This window comes from Triturus cristatus, chromosome 6 (assembly GCF_964204655.1).
Source record: "Triturus cristatus chromosome 6, aTriCri1.1, whole genome shotgun sequence".
NCBI classification, from domain to species: domain Eukaryota; kingdom Metazoa; phylum Chordata; class Amphibia; order Caudata; family Salamandridae; genus Triturus; species Triturus cristatus.
The window spans coordinates 1,348,085,748-1,348,105,610 of NC_140589.1; the positions used below are offsets into that span (position 1 = coordinate 1,348,085,748).

Below are 19,863 nucleotides of genomic sequence, written 5' to 3' on the forward strand. Positions count from 1 at the left end.
CTCTCCTGTTCGCTAATCGATATCTGATCCGAGATGTCTAAAATACAGCCATTTGATTTAAATTCCCCTTTTAATGGGCTTAAATGAGTCGGAGCGGAAGTAGACAAACCTACTTTTGTCAACACTACCGCAGATGACCCCTCCGTGCTTATTTTCTCTGTATTTATGAAATCCTCAACTGAGCTAATTTGTTGTTCTATGGCCCCCATAGCTCCAGTCAAATAGTTCAGTAGGGTCTGCTTTGTGCCTGCTACCGGTCTTGTCTTTTGTGCATCCTGTGCTTTTCGTTTCCCCATTATGGACTGGAAAAGACAGGTAAATACTACTCACGCTTCCCGGTTAATCCACAATCTTTCCACACTTCGATAGTCCGTGGTTACTCTGCATATTGTTCCATGAAAGATCGCTCTATTGCCCCGCTGATAGAAAGAAAACCAACAGATGTGGCCCAGCCCAGCCTCTTCCAGACTATGACGGGCTAAGACGGGCAGCGTGGTGTGTCACCAATGAAAAGCAATGGAGACCAACCAAATCTGAAAAGGGCTGTAGGCTCAGGCCAGGAGGCTGGTCGAAGAAAACCAACAACAGCAGAGTTAAATTGCGATGCCCGGGGACATAGGGACACCTTTTGTGCTCTTCACCAAGGCTCCGTGTTGGATGGGTGCAGGGGTTCTTTTTATGTCAGACACCGCTTATTAGAGCAGGTAGCGGATGACGGGGTCTCCGTGCAGAGGCTGCAAGCGACATCGAGGAGAGGTCAGCTTACTGTGTACTCAGACTCTGGAGTGCTGGGGAGCATTGCCGGAACCGGTGGACCACTTGGACTCAGGCGGAGGCATCGGGTGTAGAGGTGGAACTCGGGACAAGCTTCACCGATTGTCAGTTCACAGAGCCTTTACTTTGAAGACAATTGCTTTGTGAACAGTTCCACTGTTCTCTGGATATCTTGGTCTTTATTGAAGGCAGGCTGTCCTCTCAAGGGTCTGGACGTTGTTGGGCTGCAGGATGAGTTGTCTTTTGCTGCAGGAACTTTGAGGGCTGCAGACAGGCCGATAGGGCTGGGGCCAAGTCAGTAGATCTCTGCAGTCTTCTCTTTGGGTGCGGCTCTGTAGTGTCCGGCTCTTCTTTGGTCGTCAGGAATTGAAGTTCAGGGTCTGGGGATGCCACCTAAATACTAGATTTAGGGGTGTTAAAAGGAGGTGACCGGTCGTGACCAATGGGTCCCTTATCTGGGGTGTCTTCATCCTCTATTATGCCCACCTCCTGCAGGAGGGGTACATAGTCCTAGCCCTGATTGGATAAGTCCCACCATCTTCAAGTTAGTGGGCACTGAAAATGTAACTTCTCCTCGCCTCCAGCACCTGAAGGGTGGGGTTCGCAGAGGGGGGGGGGGAGGGGTTTTGCACACCTTCTATTCTATCTAAGGTTTCCTACTTGTCATCACGCCAAAAAGGGGGCGAGTACAGGAAGTGGCCCTGCTCTTTCTAACAGGAGAGGCTCGGGTCGCATTACAAAGGCGGCAAGGTCTTTGAAGCCCCCTGCGACTGATGGCTCTTCCTGACCAAGGGAAGGTGTGAACACCTGCACCCAGGAAAGGTGTTATGTGCCTCAGAGCGTGCAGCCATTCTCCACATGAGGTCAGAACACTCTCTGGTGGTGGTAGGCTGGCTCAGTCGGTGACCAAAGTAAATTTTCTTATCATTTCAGATACCTATTCGGTTATAGAAAATAATAGGGGCCATTGTACCCCCTATATTTTTTTTTTATTATTATTATTTTTTTCCAGACTTGCGCATTTTTGCAGTTTAGGTTTTGAAAGATAGGCATACAATCTATATAAACAAGTATTATATTTTGAGTGCAGTAGGGATCACACTAGGTCCTGATGAGTAAAGCAGTGGGGACTGCTTACGAAACATGTTGACCCAGTAGGGGGTATCACATTAAGGTACACCCCCTACACATTCCCTTTCTTAACGTTCCCAGCCAGGGAAATTAATAAAATAGATTTTTCCACTAGCCAGGGAATTTTAATTTTTATATAACTTTCACTAACCCTACCACTCTCACTCCTACACTACACATAGCCTATTTTTTCCCAACGACAGTGCTCCCACGTATCTGCAGGTTGTAGCACGCCCCGCCCCGTAGAGGGACGGGAAGACCCCTATGATGAAGCATGACATAATGGGATTCATAGTGTGTGAGGGGTATTTTAAAAACACTTAGTGCTTTTCCATGACATTTAATGGATCACTACTACACTTTATTTATAATCACTAGAAAAACTAAAAAACAAAAAATAATTTTACTGGTCATTTATATAGGGTAGAATGATACTGTTTATGAAAAGTTGAACAGGAGCTAGATTCTATCTGTATACCTCTCTACTCCCTCCCCCTTTTGTTATCTTTTTCATAGTATCGACAGCGCGCAGCTGTGGGAATTTTCTCCAAATTAACCACACTAAGCTGAGGTGTTTTGCCAAAAAACACTCTTTCCTCCTTTTCTTTTGAGAATTAGAATACATATCACTTATAGTTAGACAAGACAACACAACACACACACATACTATGGCGGAAAATACAGGACTGACCTTCACTGAAGAGGACATAGAAAATATTATGTCGTCCCTGGGAACTTTTGAAGGACTCAACACAGCTGAACCTTCTGTTAGTAATAATGATTGGGATGAAATAGAAGAACTAAGACACACCCGAATAAAGACTGCCCTACATGGTTTACTCTTGTCAGAATACCTAAAAGCACACGCAGCACCACAAGGTTTGATTGTCCGAAACAAACCGTATATTTTCCAACATGATAAAAGTTTTAAGAAAGATTGCTCACAAATATCGTGGCATTGCACGAGAGATTGGATTGTGCTAATAATAAAAACAGCAAGTAGATTAGCACAAGAATTAAAAATAGAAATCCAGACAATAGAAGTACAACTCAGAAGCTACAAAACACTAAATGATTTCGAAGCTACATTGAAGCAGACATATCCATACATTAAGGATGATTATAAGCCTTACCAACAAGAAACAACAGATGAGGATTCCTCCGACACAGGATCCAATAGTTCGGGCTCAAGCCGAGGTAAGAGCCCAAGATACCAAGGATCATAAAGCAATTACAGACGCCCACACCAACATGGACCCAGAGGATGGGGTAATTTTCAAGGACCATCCATGTATCCACCACAGCTCTTTGGGCCACCTCCGTTTTCACATCTCCATTTTCACATCTCCAGGGGGCATACCCACCGTGGAGTTACTCTCCTCAAGAATAAGCCTACTTTGATCAGACCCATTTTTTAGGATCACGCCAAGGAAGAAACAAAGGAAGGAACCGGAGAGGGAACAATGTTTACTGGACACCAAGAGAAGAGGAACAAGCAAGGGTATCAACCAGGAGCATGACGAAAGCATCAACGAGCAGAAAATGAACTTGGTGGTGAACCTGACTGATGAAAATCTTACAGGGGCCCAGATCTCAGTTTTGGAGAAAGGACTAGGGTTTGTGCCGACATCTAACATGGACAAATTCCTACTATGTAAGGAAATACAAGAATTTCTGAGAAGATTGAAATTACAAGTCTTTTTTAAGGACAAAGAGAAAACCGAAATACAAGAAGGAGATACATGTTTAAAACCAAAATCTAGCTTCACACCACCCGACTCCACTCTCCCCATAAAATTGCTTACCTTTGAGAAAGCAGTCATGAAGGATTTGGAGGAATTAGACCCTACTACAAACCAAGTATTCCAGAATATAAATGGTGAAGAAAGGAAAGCAATACGAGAGCTAAGCAACAATCCCAAATTGGTGATAAAACCTTCAGACAAAGGAGGGGCGATAGTCATACAATCAATGGATCAATATGCCAGAGAATGTAGACTCCTCCTCCATGATTAAAGAAATTATGAAGTCCTGAATCAGGATCCAACCGAAAGGATAAATATAAAAATGAGCATGGTAGAAGAGGCTATTGCTCATGGATGGATGACAAAAAAAGGGAGATTTTTTGATCCAAGATTCACCCAGAACACCTTACCTGGACACTATTCCTAAGATACATAAGAGACTGGAAAACCCTCCAGGCCGTCCAATTGTGTCCGGAATAGGATCCATTTTGGAACCAGTCTCAAAATTCGCAGACGCATACTTAAGACCAATGGTGCAAAAAACATCAACTTATCTAAGAGTTACCAAAGATGTCTTAGTACTACTAAAAGATCTCTCTTTTGACCTCCAACACCAACTTCTGATTAATTGTTATGTTGAGAGCTTGTATACCAGTCTCCCCCACAATGAAACATTAAACATCATTGAAGAAGTCCTTTTTAACACTGATTGGGAATATCAAACACCTAGAAATGTCATTATGGAATGCTGTAACTTGGCACTGATAGAGAAATCTTTTGAGTATAACCAGACCTTATATCTCCAGAAGCACGGGACCAGCATGGCGAGCACATTTGCTCCTAGCATAGCTGGACTCTGTGTACACCACCTGGAGACAACAAAAATTCTACACCCAGACAACCCCTTTTACAATCACATCAATACCTGGAAACGGTATATAGATGATATATTGATTATCTGGGATGGAGATGAGGTAACAGCCAAACGTTTCATCACTTGGCTCAACTACCAAGATGAATTCCTAAACTTCACCAGTACCATTTCAAACAAAGAACTGGTCTTCCTTGACCTCAATATATCACCTAAAGATGGGAGACTCATGACCACAACACATTTCAAAACAACATCCAAAAACTGTCTTTTGATGTACCAAAGTTTCCACCCCAAATATCTGCGGGACAATCTTCCCTACGGACAATTTTTACGTCTTAGACGCAATTGTACAGAAGTTAGTGATTTCAAAACCCAATCAGAGGATCTCAAAAAGAAGCTTGAAAAAAGACAATACCCCAAGCGGGTAATAGATCAGGCTTATAAAAGTGCACGCAACAACTGAAGGGAGAGTCTTCTAGAACCTGCCAACCCAAAGCCTGATGAGAGACGGCCATTCTGTATTACAACATACAACACCAACTCCAACCAAGTAACCAAGATCGTTAACAAGCACTGGCGGATCCTTGATAGTGGTGGTCTGAATCTCCCCAAACCTATTTTCTCTCACAGAAGAGGGAAAAGCATTCGCGACATGATTGTACACACAAGACCCCGAAAGAGTGAACCCATGGGCCAATCAACAGCAATGGCTAGTATACATGGACACCATCCATGTGGGAAATGCAAAGTCTGCCCACTTACAAAGAAAAGCAAAGAAATCACTTTCCTCAATGGTACCAAATGAAAACAGAGAAAATTCACCACGTGCAACAGTAACAACGTAATATACCTCATTACTTGTCCATGCCTACTAGAATATGTGGGTACGACAACACGACCAGTAAAAACAAGGATAGGAGAACATAAAAGCAACATTAGGTGCAAAAAAAGCACCACAAAAATGGCATCGCATTCCCTAGAAAAAGGCCATACACCAGAGGATATCTCCTGGACAGTGATTGAACAAGTCCCAAACGAGAGGTACCTCTTTGAAAAGGAACAGAGATGGGTGTTCCGTTTAAGGACAAATATTGAAGGCTTAAACGATGAAATCCCATGTGGTCAATTATGATTATAATATAGTACATAAAACTATCATAGGTAATTAGGTTTCAGATACCTGTTGATTCCATGTCTCTTCCTTTCATTGAACATTTAGGAACCCCGTTTTTAAAGAACAGGAGCACAATTTAATTCTCCTTTTATGTACATATTTTTATATATATATATATATATATATATAATATATATATATACATATATATATACGTAATTCTCCTGGTTATTGCACCATGTTAACCTCAGTTAGAGACTACCATAAACATCACCGTTTGGTGTGTCGCTAACAACGCTTTGGGGGAACAACTGAAAAAAACTTGACAGCCTGTTGCCACTGCACACATCGTCAACTATGAGGTGTATGAACTATGGAGGATAGATCATCCTTTTTTTCCCAACCATTGAGAAGGGCTTGTTTTTTACATTTTTTATATCTTTGTATAGAATGAACAGCTTTAAAATAATTAACCTGGTCTTCACACAGACCCCAGGTTGTTGTTTTTCATGTGGACCCTCTTTTTAATCTGATTGGCCATTCCCCGCCGAACCAGGAAGTAGTGCTTCTCTTATCTGAACCTCGGCACAGAGAGAGTAGCCATTTTGGAGTAATTCAACGCTCTTGTCCTTATTTTAGAAAATCCGGTCTGTGGTTTTTCCAATTTTACATCAGTTAAATACTCAGTGCAAACGCATTTAGAACGTTCCACGGAGCAGCACGGAGGCATACAGAGGCGAGGGCAGATCCTTCTTCATGTGAGTAAGACTAAAGCCAAGTCTTTCAACCGGGCTCGTTTGTCTAACGCACAGAAGTTTTTGCGATCCTGCCTTGAAGACACGGCGCGATTGCTAAACACTAACGCTATGTGATTTCTTACTTTACCAATAGTGATTAATTCAAGGCATCCTCCCCTTCGGTGCAAGCTCATGAAGCCTGACTATCATTCCAAATAGTGTATGTACTAAGTTATTCTTATGTGATTAATTATTTGCCATTAGGACTGAAACATGCTAGCACAATCCTACTTTTTCCAGCATGTCTGCATTTCCGGATGTATGATTCATTATATCTTGAACGATGCCCCCGAGCTGAACGAAATTGGATCATATGTATGAGTGTGTGTGATAGTTGTTTTTGTCTTTTTAAATATATGTTTATAGCAAACTGACATTAAGTTCCACAATGAGCGGGCAGCAAATCGCTGGTTTTCAGAAAAGGGACCAGTGCTGCAGAAACTGTGAAAAATATATCACAAAATTTGGTTTACCTGTGTGATTCCACAGTATAGTGATGTGTTCAGATAAACAATCAAAATGGTTGTTTACTCCATGTTTTCTTATCATTTCAGATACCTATTCGGTTATAGAAAATAATAGGGGACATTGTACCCCCTATAAAAAAAAAATCTCCAGACTTGCGCATTTATGAGGTTTGGCTTTTGAAAGATAGGCATACAATCTATATTAACATGTATTATATTATGAGTGCAGTAGGGATCACACTAGGTCCTGATGAGTAAAGCAGTGGGTATCACATTAAACATGTATTATATTTTGAGTGCAGTAGGGATCACACTAGGTCCTGATGAGTAAAGCAGTGGGTATCGCATTAAGGTACACCCCCTACACATCCCCTTTCTTAACGTTCCCAGCCAGGGAAATGAATAAAATTGTTTTTTCCACTAGCCAAGGAATTTTTAATTTTTTGTAACTTTCACTAACCCCACCACTCTCACTCCTACACTACACATAGCCTATTTTTTCACAACTACAGTGCTCCCACGTATCTGCAGGTTGTAGCACACCCCGCCCTGTAGAGGGAAGGGAAGACCCCTATGATGAAGCATGACACTATGGGATTCATAGTGTGTGAGGGGTATTTTAAAAACACTTAATGCTTTTCCATGACATTTCATGGATCACTACTACACTTTATTTAGAATCACTAGAAAAAATAAAAAATAATTTTACAGGTTATTTATATAGGGTAGAATCGTATTGTTTATGAAAAGTTGAACAGGAGGTAGATTCTATCTGTATACCTCTCTACTCCCTCCCCCTTTTGTTATCTTTTTCTTATGTTATTTTGACAGCCAGGCATTCGTCCACTAAGGTGGTATATGCCTACTGTTGGAGGAAGTTTGTTGCATTGTGTACAGACCAACTTGTGGAACTTTAGTCAGCATTCTTCTCCCAAGTTCTCCTGTTTGTTCTTTCCTGGGCCTAACAGTGCTCTGCTTTGACAACGATGAAAGGCTATCTTTTTGCCATCTCAGCATTTTTGCAGTTGCCAGAGCAGCAGTCTCTCTTTAAATCCCCCATTGTACATAGGTTTTTGAAAGGTCTCTAACATATGTTCCCACTAGCACCCCTATTATTATGCCCCAGTTGGACATGAATTTGGTTCTTACTTGACTCATGTGCTCTCCCTTTTAGCGAGTTCACAATTGCCCTGTCAGACTCCTAACCATCAAAACGACCTTTCTAGAGGCAATAACATCTGCCCAGAGGATCAGTGAGTTTTAGGCTCTGTCTGCAAATCCTCCATACCTTACCATCTATACAGTCAAGCTGGTCCTTCGGACTCGAGCATCCTTTTTACCGCAGGTGATAACTCCTTTTCAGGTAGGCAAGTCAACCAGTATGCCGACCTTGTATATTCCACCTCATCCTTCTTACGAAGAGGAGAGACTCAATCGGCTGAACCCAAAAAGAGCACTGTCGTTTTACCTTGTACTCACCAAAGAGTTCCGAGTAAATGATCAACTCTAAGTGGGGTATTTTGGAGACAAGAAAGGAAAGGGGGTACAGAAACTGACCATCTCGTGATGGATGGTGCCCAGCATCAAAAACTGCGTGCATTGGCCAAAATGCAATCCCTTGAGGCCTTATGTGCTCACTCTACCAGAGACAAGAATGCAGTGCTAGCTTCCGAAGTCCCTGTCCCAGTTATCTGTCAGGCAGCAATTGTGGCTTTTTGATGCCTGGGCAGTCAAGTCAGGCGTGACAGTCACTTTGCCCGTTTGGTCCTACAAGACTTTTTAGTCTAATCCGTATCGCAGCCCCACCTCCAGGGAGGTATTGCTTGTGTATCTGTACTAAGGTAATTAATCTGCGGCTAGCAGTCTCTATCACATGAACTAGGTGCTCACCTTCGGTTATGCCTTGTCTGGTAGAGACTCTTTTCTTGATGCAGGTTCCTTACCATGCCTTCCATACTCACCGCTCTGTGAACAGATTATAGTGAAAAGTGATCACCACTTCTAAGGGAACTAGCTTTACACACCAGTGGTCAGTGTTTCTCGTGGGTCTGCGCTTCTGGCGTCCAAAGTCACGAAAAGAAACTGATGTTTGCACACTTGGGTGGCACCTTTGTAGGCCCCACGTGCATCATTTCCTGTGCAGATGACACCTTGCGGAGCCGAATTACGCTGCATACTGTCGTGCAGAGGTACTGCTCATAAAAAGTGTCCAAATCAGTCTGACGCCGGGAGAGTATTCGAAGGGTAGGACTCTACGGCTAGATAAGTCTCTGCCAAGCAAGGCGTTACAAAAATAGGGTGTAGTGAAAATGTCGGTTCAAGTCAATCACTCGTTCCATATGGTTTACTTGTATGATTGAGATCTTAATGAAGTAATCTTTCAAAGATTCATCATCCATTATAAAAGTGTTCCTGGTTGCTTATTTGTTTTCTCTTACCTAGTGAGAGATAGGACAGCAATCATAAAGTGTTTGTTTTTGTAAATACATGTATGGTTATTGATCTAGTTAAAACACATTCTTGCTTTTTACATTTTTTTTTAGGAAAGCGAGTGCAAAGCTTATAATCCAAGGCCTTTCTGTAAAACTTACACCATGGATAAGCAACCACTTAATACAGGAGAGCAGAAGGATATGACCGAATTCTTTACTGATTTGATTACAAAAATTGAAGAAATGTCACCAGAGCTGGTAAGTATTCTCACCATCTCTACGAGCAATTGAGGGCCAAATGTACTGAGCATTTTACCGGTTCCAAATGCTCCAATTTGTCATTTGCAACAGATGAAATGCCTTTTTTAAAATCTATTGATCCCTTTATAAGAGGCTGAAATGTTTTTCCGACTCCTAAAATGGGGTTCAAAATGGATACAGATTTGGTTTCTGGAAGGGGCTTGTTCTACTGAATCAGTAGCTAATGTATCAATGTTTTGCGAACGAAAACAGGTTGCTAAACATTGATATTTTACGGAGCTGGTAATGCATTTGCAAAAGTGAAGGTGTCCTTTTGGGACCCCTTTCCCTTTGTGAATGTTTATTTATTTATTTATTTATTTAAAGGCTATTTAAGAGTAGTCACTGGTCCGGGACCACTGTCGACTATTAAACATAAAAAAAGTTAACTTTTTTTTTTAAATGAAGTCCCGTTTCACTTAAGGAAAGGGGCCTGCATTTAAAAAGGAAAAATAAAGTTTATATTATTGAAAAACAAAAACAGACATGGTGGTTTGCTGGCCTGCAATGGACTCCAATTGTAGTCAATCCCAATTTGCAACTTATCTTGTAAATATTCATGAGGTAGGTCCGATTGTGACCAACTGAGATTCAGATTTTTAAGAACCCACCTTGTGTTAAAAATCCTTACTGGACGTGAAAATACTGGTCACGTTTTTGTTCCGATATTCGTACATTTGGCCCTTAGTTTGTGAAGAGTATACTGTATAAATGTTGCACTCGGTGTGTCTAAAATGATTGCATAATGTAATGATTACTCTTAAAATCTGTTTCTTTCAGAAAAACACTGTGAAAACTTTATTTGGGGGCGTCATAACAAACAATGTTGTCTCTCTGGTAAGTAGTCTTGTTGTTTTGATATAAATTATGTAAAATCAATGGCTCATTCTTTCAGAAAAGAAATGCAGCAGGCTAATAGAAACCTGTTGAGCACTTGTGAATATAAACCTGACCGTGATCCATTCTCCTGGCTGCTTAATGGTTGTGATCATTTCCTATTTTTAGCAACTGTAATTTACTGATTTGTCATCTAAAACTTTACGGTACTTGCTGTAGGATTGTTTGCATGCATTGGGCCTTTAACAGCATCTTAGCTATTAGATGCTAAAGTCTTTTACCATTAAATTCCAATTTTTTGTTTCTCAAAAGCCAGATTATGGGGTCTCTCTAAATTTCAATGGGGTTAAAAGCAGTTCCACTGAAATTATGAGATGCGAGGGACCACCAAAGGTCAATTGTATTCAGCCTGAGAGTTCGCTTTAGAAAGCAACCAATATCTCTTGGTAAAATTCTGGTGGGAAATTCAGAATTCTAAATTCCCTTGCAAATTTCTCATTTCACTACACAGGAATTATAATGTTATGTACAAGGCATGTGAGCTGTAGATCACATGCTAATGCATAGATCACCATGTAGTGTAGTGTCCAGATGTTTGCACTTTGTTTTTCTTTCGAAGAAGTCTTCCTTGTCACGAGGTAGGTGGCTCCTCCTTTCGGTGATAGTGCGCATGGTCATCGACTCCATCTTCAGATAGATTTTTTCCGCCATCGGGTTTGGGTGTGACTCGCTACGCTCCGGTTCGACGCCTATCCTTCGGTTCCTCTCGGCGGGTACAACATTCACTCTCGATGGTATTGCTTCCGATCGTGTTCCCCTTTCTTGCGGATCGTGTTATTGCTAAAAACATTTTCGATAGGAGAGCTCGTGGTAGACCATCGGGCCTAGCCCTGAGTTGCCTCACAGTCGATAGAACAAACTCCCTTTAAGTTCTGCCCTTGGTGCCATGCGAAATACCTGCGCACCGACTCACACGCCGTCTGCAACTTGTGTTTGTCACCGGGATACAGTGAACAGGACTGCGACGGGCGCCGAGCTTTGCGCTCCAAAAAGACTCTTCGCGACCGTCGGGCCAGACGACGCGATATGCAGAGCCAACACACAGGCTCCATTCTGGACCTCTTCGGACCTGAATCGGAGGAAGAAGAAGCCGGCGACGCCATCGGAGCCGATGAGGAACAGGAAGAAATCTCCCTTTACTACGATGGCTCCGACCAGGATGAAGACAACTCGCATGGACAACGTACTGCAAGTACAGTCCTTTGCTCACCCCAACTTCCAGTTCCATCGAAAAAGAAGGCTCCGGACCAACCTGCGCCCTCGGGCCCCGATCGGCAGCGAGATCACGCTTCTGACGCCCCGCCTACAGGCTTGGCATCAAAGCCTATCAAAAACTTCACCTGAGCACTCACCACTACATACACCTGACAATTAGGGTGATGGGGATGGGTAGGATGATGATGACAATCAGCCCAGACCTACAGATGAGTGGGATGACTATAACACTGACTCGCCCACTGACAACCCGGACCTATATCCTATATCCAGTGTAGGCTATATTGAACTACTAGGCAGGGCTGCTAATTACCATAGGGTCCAACCCCATAAAGAATCCCTTGAAGAGGACTTCCTTTTTGAGACATTAAATAGCACACAGAAATCTACACACATGTTGCCCAGGTTGAAAGGAATGACCAGACATGTAGGCGACATCTTTAAGGATCCTGTCAGAGCACATATCCTTACTCCTAGGGTAGATAAAAAATACAAGCCTGCCCCATCGGATCCAGTCTACATAAGAGGACAACTACCCTTAGACTCATTAGTAGTTTCTGATGCACGTAAAAGGGCAAACTCCCAGACTACTTGAGACGCATCACCCCCAGATAAGGAGTCCAAACTCCTTGATGTTTCAGGGGAAAGGGTAGTCTCCTAGGCAGCTAACTTCTGGCGCATATCTAACACTCAAGCAGTGCTAGCAAGATATGACCGCGTGCACTGGGACGAAATGGAACAACTCATTCAATTTCTACCCCAAGAAAACAGATCTAAAGTGCAGGACCTGGTACGCGAGGGTCAATTAATTTCAAATAATTAAATTTGATGTTCCCTAGATGCTGCTGATACATCTGCCAGAGCGGTGAACACTAGTGTTCTTCTTCTAAGAAGGCACTCCTGGCTGCGCATATCAGGGTTTAAATTTAAATTAAACACCTTTTGATAAGGAACACCTTTTTGGGCCGATGATAGATTCTTCACTTCCTTTATCGAGGAGGGTCCAAAAATACTTCCACCTACACTGCATCCACCTATTAGGGCAATAACCAACCCTCAGGTTCCAAAATCTTCTTTTAAGGCAATTATAGAGGAAACAACAGCAATGGCAGGGGTAGAGGTTCCAATACACGTACCTCTCCCACCAATGCAAAGCAGTGACTTGTCCATAGTTCCCCCGACCATTTACCACCTGTGGGGGAAGATTGTCACAAGTTCTACCAAAGTGGCAGTCCATGACAACAGACCAGTGGATTCTCCAAATTATCCATTCTGGTTACTGCCTGGAGTTCATCAACACTCCTCCAAACATTCCCCCAAAGTTGTACAAACTTTCACCGGATCACCTATACCTTCTCAAACAAGAGGTAAAATTCCTACTACTAAAACAAGCTATAGAGCCCATACTACCACAACATCAAGGGTTGGGCGTCGACTCCTTTTACTTCCAAATTCCCCAAAAAGACGGAGCAGAGAACTAAATCTTTACATACAGTCAGACCATTTCCACATGGTAACACTTCAACAGGTACTACCTCTTTTGCAAAAGAGCGACTTTCTTTCTACTCTAGATTTAAAGGACTCCTACTTTCCTATTTCAATCCATCCGGCTCACCGCAAATTTCTCAGGTTTGTGGTAGCACGTCAACACTACCAATTCAAAGCCCTCCCATTCAGAGTCACCACTGCCCCCAGAGTCTTCACAAAGTGTCTGGCAGTAGTAGCTGTGCATCTCGGACGACAAAGCATACAAGTCTTCCCCCTATCTGTATGACTGGCTCATTAAAGCCAGCACATACCAACAATGCCGCAAACACACTTCAGTAACCATTCAGTTGCTTCACCAACTAGGATTTTCAGTCAATGTGTTAAAATCACATCTCCAGCTAAGCAAAATTCAGAATTACATAGGAGCCACTCTGGATACTCAAAGGGCTCTAGAGTTTCCCCAATGCAGCCAAAATTTGAAACATTCAGACGCTAATTATCAAATTTCAAGCCACTCAATCACTTCCAGCTCGAGTGTTTATGCAACTGTTGGGAAGGATGGCATCTGGCATCTTGCATCATGGACGTTCCCCACGCCAGATTACACATGTGTCCACTTCAAGAATGCTTGCACAGTCAGTGGAACCAGTCACACGATCTTCTAACCGATCTAGTGTTGGTAAGCGGCGTACTCCTCGCTCTCTGCAGTGGTGAAACACCCACTGTGAGAAGTTGGTCTGGTATATGCTGCTCACTAATTCTAGTGATCACCTTGTACCATGCCAAACAACCCTTATGGTGGTGGTTGAAGTCAACCTTGATAGACCAGCTATCCTAGTGGTAGCGTGGACAGTGCAGTCTGCAGGCTAAACTCTTGAGGGCATGTGAAGCCAGCTGTTTTACCATATGTAACGTCCTTGAATACCAAATGAAAGGACACCACACAGATATATATTCAAAATATATATGTATTTATTTAATTTAAAAGTATCCCCTATACTCTTTGTGAGCACAAAAGCACATTCGTTAAAACAAGGCAGTGTTTAAATATACAAAAGTTGCACAATTATGGATGGGCCAGGTGGCCAGCTAAACCATATACTAAAATAGGGGTATAATAACCACGAATAGAAAGGAAGGAAGGTCTAGGGTCTTGGGAATCGCTGGGACGACAAGGAACTAACTGTAGTTAGTGACCAGGAGGCCCACAGGATGTGTGTGCAGTGTGAAAAGTTACACGCGTGCACCTATTGATTTCAATGGGTGCGTAAAAGTCACAAAGTTAAAGGAAAAGGAGTCTTCCGGATGGACCAGAACCTAACAACTTGACACTAGAGATGTTTCTCTACCCAGGAGCACCGGAGTGCCAGCGTTACCTCACCCAAAGGAAGCGGGTGCATAGGGGGTCAAAGTGCGTCGGGTTTCGTCGTGCAGGTCTATGGAGCCTGAGGATGAAGATGCTGCAGGCGGCCAGGCAGGAAGAGTTCGGGTGGATCCAAGGGTGGATCTGAAGAGTAGACGACCTATAAGCAGAGGGGACAGTGTTCAAAGTCACTAGCCAGTGACCGGCGTGGAACCAGGAAGGAACCAGGCGATGTCGGGTGCCAACAGGTGAAGAAAGTAAGCTTGTCTCCGCAGCCACGTGGAAGTGAAGGGATCGACGACGACCAGGAGTCACTCACGAGCTGTCCCATGAAGGCTCTAGCTGATGGCGGTGTCGGCTTCTTGATCGTAGCAAACAGGCCTTGGCTAATGCAAGCCACGCAGGAATCGATGAAAGCTTGGTGCTCTAACCAGCAAGGTCAGAGGGGCTGCTCCTTTTCACAGGAGCAAGGGCCAGTCTGGAGCAACCAGACCAGCGGTGTTGTTTGTAGATTTCGTCGCCAAGATGGCCACTAGCCAACGGGCCAGTAACCGGGATGACGCGTCGAGTGGCAAAAAGCAAAAGGGCCCCACGCAGATCTCGTGGATGCTGGAGGGCTGATCTTTGGTGCAAATGCTGCTCGGTGTTGGAGCTTCTCAGGGCCCAAAGCACAGCGTTGAGGATGCCTCGGGTGCTGCGCAGTCAGCTTGTCGTGGACGTTCCAAGATGGCCAGTCCCACGTCTCTCGGTACCTCCACGGGTCTCTTTTTTGCAGGGACTGTGGATCTGGCTCAGAGATGTCTGGGTCTTTTCGGGCTCTGGGCTCGGTCTCCGGCGGGAGGCGGCGGCAAAGCAGTCGTTGAGTTGCTGGATGGTGCCTGTATTCACAGGGTAGTCATTCCTTGGCCACAAGGGAGATTCTCTTCAGTCTTCTGTGCAGCAGAACGTCGAAGTCCAGTAGTTCTTCTTGTTTAAGTCGAGTTTCAGGATGATCTGAAGTCTTGGGACACAGCTCCTACTCTTATTCCAAATCTAGGGGCCGGATTACCTGCTAGGTCCCTCCTCTGGGTGGGACCAGGAAGGGGGGTGGTTACACCCCCTTTCCTTTGTCCAGTTTCGCGCCAGGACTGGGGCTGGAGAGCCCCAGCTCCGGTTTGAACTGGCATATGCACAGGGACACCTTGTGTGCCCCAGGCATGTCTCAATCTATTCAGCCCTCCCTAACCCACTACACAAAATCCTGTCTGGGGGGGTGCAAGCACCTCCCCTGACAGGAAACCCTTTGTCCACACCTCCCAAGCTGGAAGGACTCCCAGCAGCAGGAGGGCAGACTGGTGTCTGTGGTGGCAGCATCCATTTTGTGATGCTGAGGATCTGTTTAACTTTACCCGGGTTTCAGGTTAGGTACATGTCGTGTCCCTCTAGAAGGGTGGAATGCTACCCCCGTCACCAGAACTGGCGAGGGGGTAGTATTCCAAATCGTATGACACCTTACCCGACATGTTTTGATAAAGCCAAACCAAAGTTAGCATTTGACCGCGAGGTACATAATGCAAGAGTATATGGTATGGCAATATCATGAAACAGCTAAAGGACGTTGTTCAGAAAGCTGCAGACAGGCTCAGCTCATGCCATAGCACCATCTCACATGAAACCAAGCACTCTGCCGCCAGGATTGTTAAGGCCTGCCATAGGAGTGACTGATAGGTTACCATGTGTCCATATATGTTAGATATAGATATACTATATCTAAGTAAGAGGTGATTACACCAACTTACCCCAGCTGAGTGATCAGCCAGTTGTGTCAAATAGTGAGGCCAGGCCAAGGGTGGCATAATACATGCTGCGGCCCCTGGTAGGCCTTGGGTACACCTATGCCCTGGGTACCTGGGGTACACTGTTACAGGGTCCAATAAGGTGAACCAGTTCCAATTGGTAATGCACCTAGTGTGCATTGGCATTAATTTAGGGAGAGAGCAGCAGGGCTGTGGGTCTGATTAGCAGGCCCACAGCCACACTAAGTCATAAAACCAGTGAAGCAAAAGCAAAAATTTGGGGTGACCATAGGATAGCAGACCCTACTCTCCTACACCCACAATCTGTCAAAAGGGCAGCCGTTCATAGACCCGGTTCCACAGACCGTATTAACAGCGGATGTGTCTCTCACTGGCTGGGGAGCTCATCTTCAACAACACACAGTGCAGGGGCTGTGGGGCCATCAGCAATAGTTGTTCCACATCAATCATTTAGAGCTCATGGCAATCTTTCTAGCTCTCAAAGCCTTTCAAGATCACCTATCTGGCAAAGCTGTATTAGTCTGAACAGACAACATGACAGCTATGTATTACATACAAAAACAGGGGGGGACACACTTTCTCCAACTGTCCCACTTAGCCCAAGACATCTGGAGGTGATCTATTCATCACAACATTTATCTCCTAGCGGAGCACCTTCCAGGAGTCAACAACCAGATCGCGGACCTCCTCAGCAGGCAGCGGTGTCAAACACGAGTGGGAACTTCACCCTTAAGTTCTCCACCCATACTTCCAGGCCTGGGAAGTCCCTCACATAGACCTGTTCGCAACACCCGAAAACGCAAAATGCCAAAGCTTCACCTCCAGGTATCCACACCCATTGTCCAAAGGCAATGCACTATGGATGAACTGGTCAGGGATATCTGCCTATGCTTTTCCACCGCTCCCACTCATTCTATCAGTGGTTCGGAAACTCAGGCAAACATCCCTCACACTAATATTAGTGGCTCCAACATGAGCACGTCAACCCTGGTTCACAACCCTGTTGGAACTCTCCCTGGTACCACATCAAAAATTACAATCTGAAAGAAACACGTTAGTTAGATTCCTTACCTTAGAATATCCCCAGGCGTCAGGCTGGATCTGGAAAGATTTTTCGTCAGCAGTACCCTTGCGCGTCGGTAGGCGTAGTTTGCGACTCCACGTCCGTCGTCGGCATTGTGATCGCCGGGATGATGTCGTCGGAGTACTTAGACGCCACCCTTGCTCGCTGACGTCAGTTCTGTACATAGCTTTCCGCCCCAGGAACGCAGATCCATGCAAGAGACCGACACTGGTGCCAAGAATCTAGGGCCCTGAAAGGGATGACCTTAACCCTAGATATCAGTTCGCAGAACGGGGAGGATGGGTGGGGCGATAAGGAATCTAACTAATGTTTCTTACAGATATATCGTTACCGAAGGTAAGTACCTTGTTCATCTGAAAGAAACACGTTAGTTAGATTTCTTACCTTAGAATAGATACCCCAACAATACCAACCCCGGTGGAGGGTCTGCGAACCAAGATCACACTAGGAAGTCCTAGAGAACGGAACGGCCAAAGAAGCAGTCTCTCCGGACTTGGCAAACGTGTGCAGCGAGGCCCACGTTGCTGCCTGACAAATGTCCTGCAGAGGGACTCCTCGTCCCAAGGCAGTAATAGCCGTTGGGAGTGGAATGGGCCCTCAGCCCCACAGGAGGATCATTCTTAGCCAAGGAATAACAGGCCTTAATTCACAAAACCACCCACCGAGAGATGGTCCGCTTGTGCACTGCCCGCCCCTTCTTAGCGCCCACGTAGCCAACGAAGAGTTGGTCGTCCACCCGGAACTGTTTTGTGCGGTCCAGATAAAAGGAGAGTCCACGTTTTGGGTCCAGAGGGTGGAGCCGGTCTTTCTCTTTCGAGGGATGTGGAGGCGGAAAGAAGGTGGGCAATGTAACAGACTGGCCGATGTGAAAGGCAGTAACCACCTTATGGAGAAAGGAAGGACGAGTCCTGAGAACAACCTTGTCCGGAGGAAAGGAGGTTTAGAAGAAAGAGCCTGGAGCTCACTCACTCTTCTGGCAGAGGTGATGGCAACCAGGAAAGCAGTCTTAAGAGTCAGAAGACGAAGAGGACAATTATGAAGTGGCTCGAAAGGAGCGCACATCAGATAGGTTAACACCAGATTCAAGTCTCACTGAGGCATTACGAAAGGGACAGGAGGAAACATGTGAGTAATGCCTTTAAAGAATCTAGCAACAACAGGGCACTTGAAAAGAGAAGGGAAGCCTGGGGATATTCTAAGGTAAGGAATTTAACTAACTAATATTTCTTACAGATATATTGTTACCGAAGGTAAGTAACTTGTTAGTCAGTTCTTCTTTTTCCGCTCCAGTAAGCGCAGATCCGGGAAGAGCATACCCTTAGTCACTTTTTGACTAACTTTTTGGTCTATTCTTTCGAGTCTACATCGACTCTTGGTGCTGGGAGGGATGCCCGGGTTCAAGCCGTGTGACGCCTGTCACCGACTAATGTCGGTTACAGACCCCTACCGTTGGGGTCTCTACTGCCTTGGGGCCAACCATGATGACAAGCCGTGCCCCGACTGTCGGGCCTTGACCTCGGAGGCTAGGCGGGAGCGGTTCCTCGAGATCCGGCAGTCGGCTCCGCGCCGCTCGAAGGTCCCGGCCGAGGAGGAGGTCGAGAGACCGGCCGCGGAGCCGAAGTCGTCACCGCTCGTCGGGTTCGAATTCCTCGTATTCAGGTAAGTCGAGCCACAGTAAGAAGAATTCGAAGAAGCAACACTGCTCTTCTGACTCCCCTCGCCGGTCGCGCGACTCGGCCGAGGGTTCACACCCACGTGGCTCCGCAGGAGTCGCGTCCGGCCCCATACCCTCCGGTCCCTGGGCCTCATGCAACTCCGGGCGAGATTCGGGATTTTCTTGTGGCCATGAGGAGTCTCGCTCCGCCGTCGAGGCCTGCCGGTGCGCCTCCAGGCCCTGCAGGTCCGACTGGGGGGCCTAGCGAGCCGGCGGCTTCGGCCCCGGCGCCGTCGTCTACTTCGGTCCCGACGCCGCAGGTCCCCGTGGGATCCAAGCCTGGATCCCGGTCGACGCCGGTTGACCTTACGACCCCTCCGCCGGCGCCGACCCCTATGGTGCCGCCCCCGGCACGCCTTCAGACGACGCCGTCCCTAGTTTCAGCCCCGGTCCATGTCCGGCGTCGGAACGGCACCGCCCGGCGCCGATGGATGAGCATTTCATCTACCACCCTTCTCCATCCTTCCTACCTGTATACCCGGAGACGGATGAAGGGGAGGACTGGGAGGGGTCTGAGGACCATCTGACACAGCAGTGCCAGTTAAGTCAGGACTGGTCAGACGAGCTGGGGAATGCCAGTGGTCTCGACACTTCGCCTGACACTGGCTTCATCTCTCCTCCTTCCTTGGCTACGCAGGAGGGTGCAACTTATTCTGTGGTGCTGCGCAGGGC

The 19,863-nt window shown here is 45.6% G+C and overlaps 1 protein-coding gene across 1 annotated transcript in view; it reads left to right on the plus strand.

The window, feature by feature from the left end:
- Positions 1 to 19,863, plus strand: part of USP34 (ubiquitin specific peptidase 34) — a 2,509,780-nt gene that overhangs the window by 1,041,477 nt on the left and 1,448,440 nt on the right. The window contains exons 44-45 of the mRNA XM_085612349.1: positions 9,446 to 9,592; positions 10,415 to 10,471. Of these exons, the coding sequence (XP_085468475.1) occupies positions 9,446 to 9,592; positions 10,415 to 10,471 (204 nt within the window). The remainder of the gene's footprint in view (positions 1 to 9,445; positions 9,593 to 10,414; positions 10,472 to 19,863) is intronic.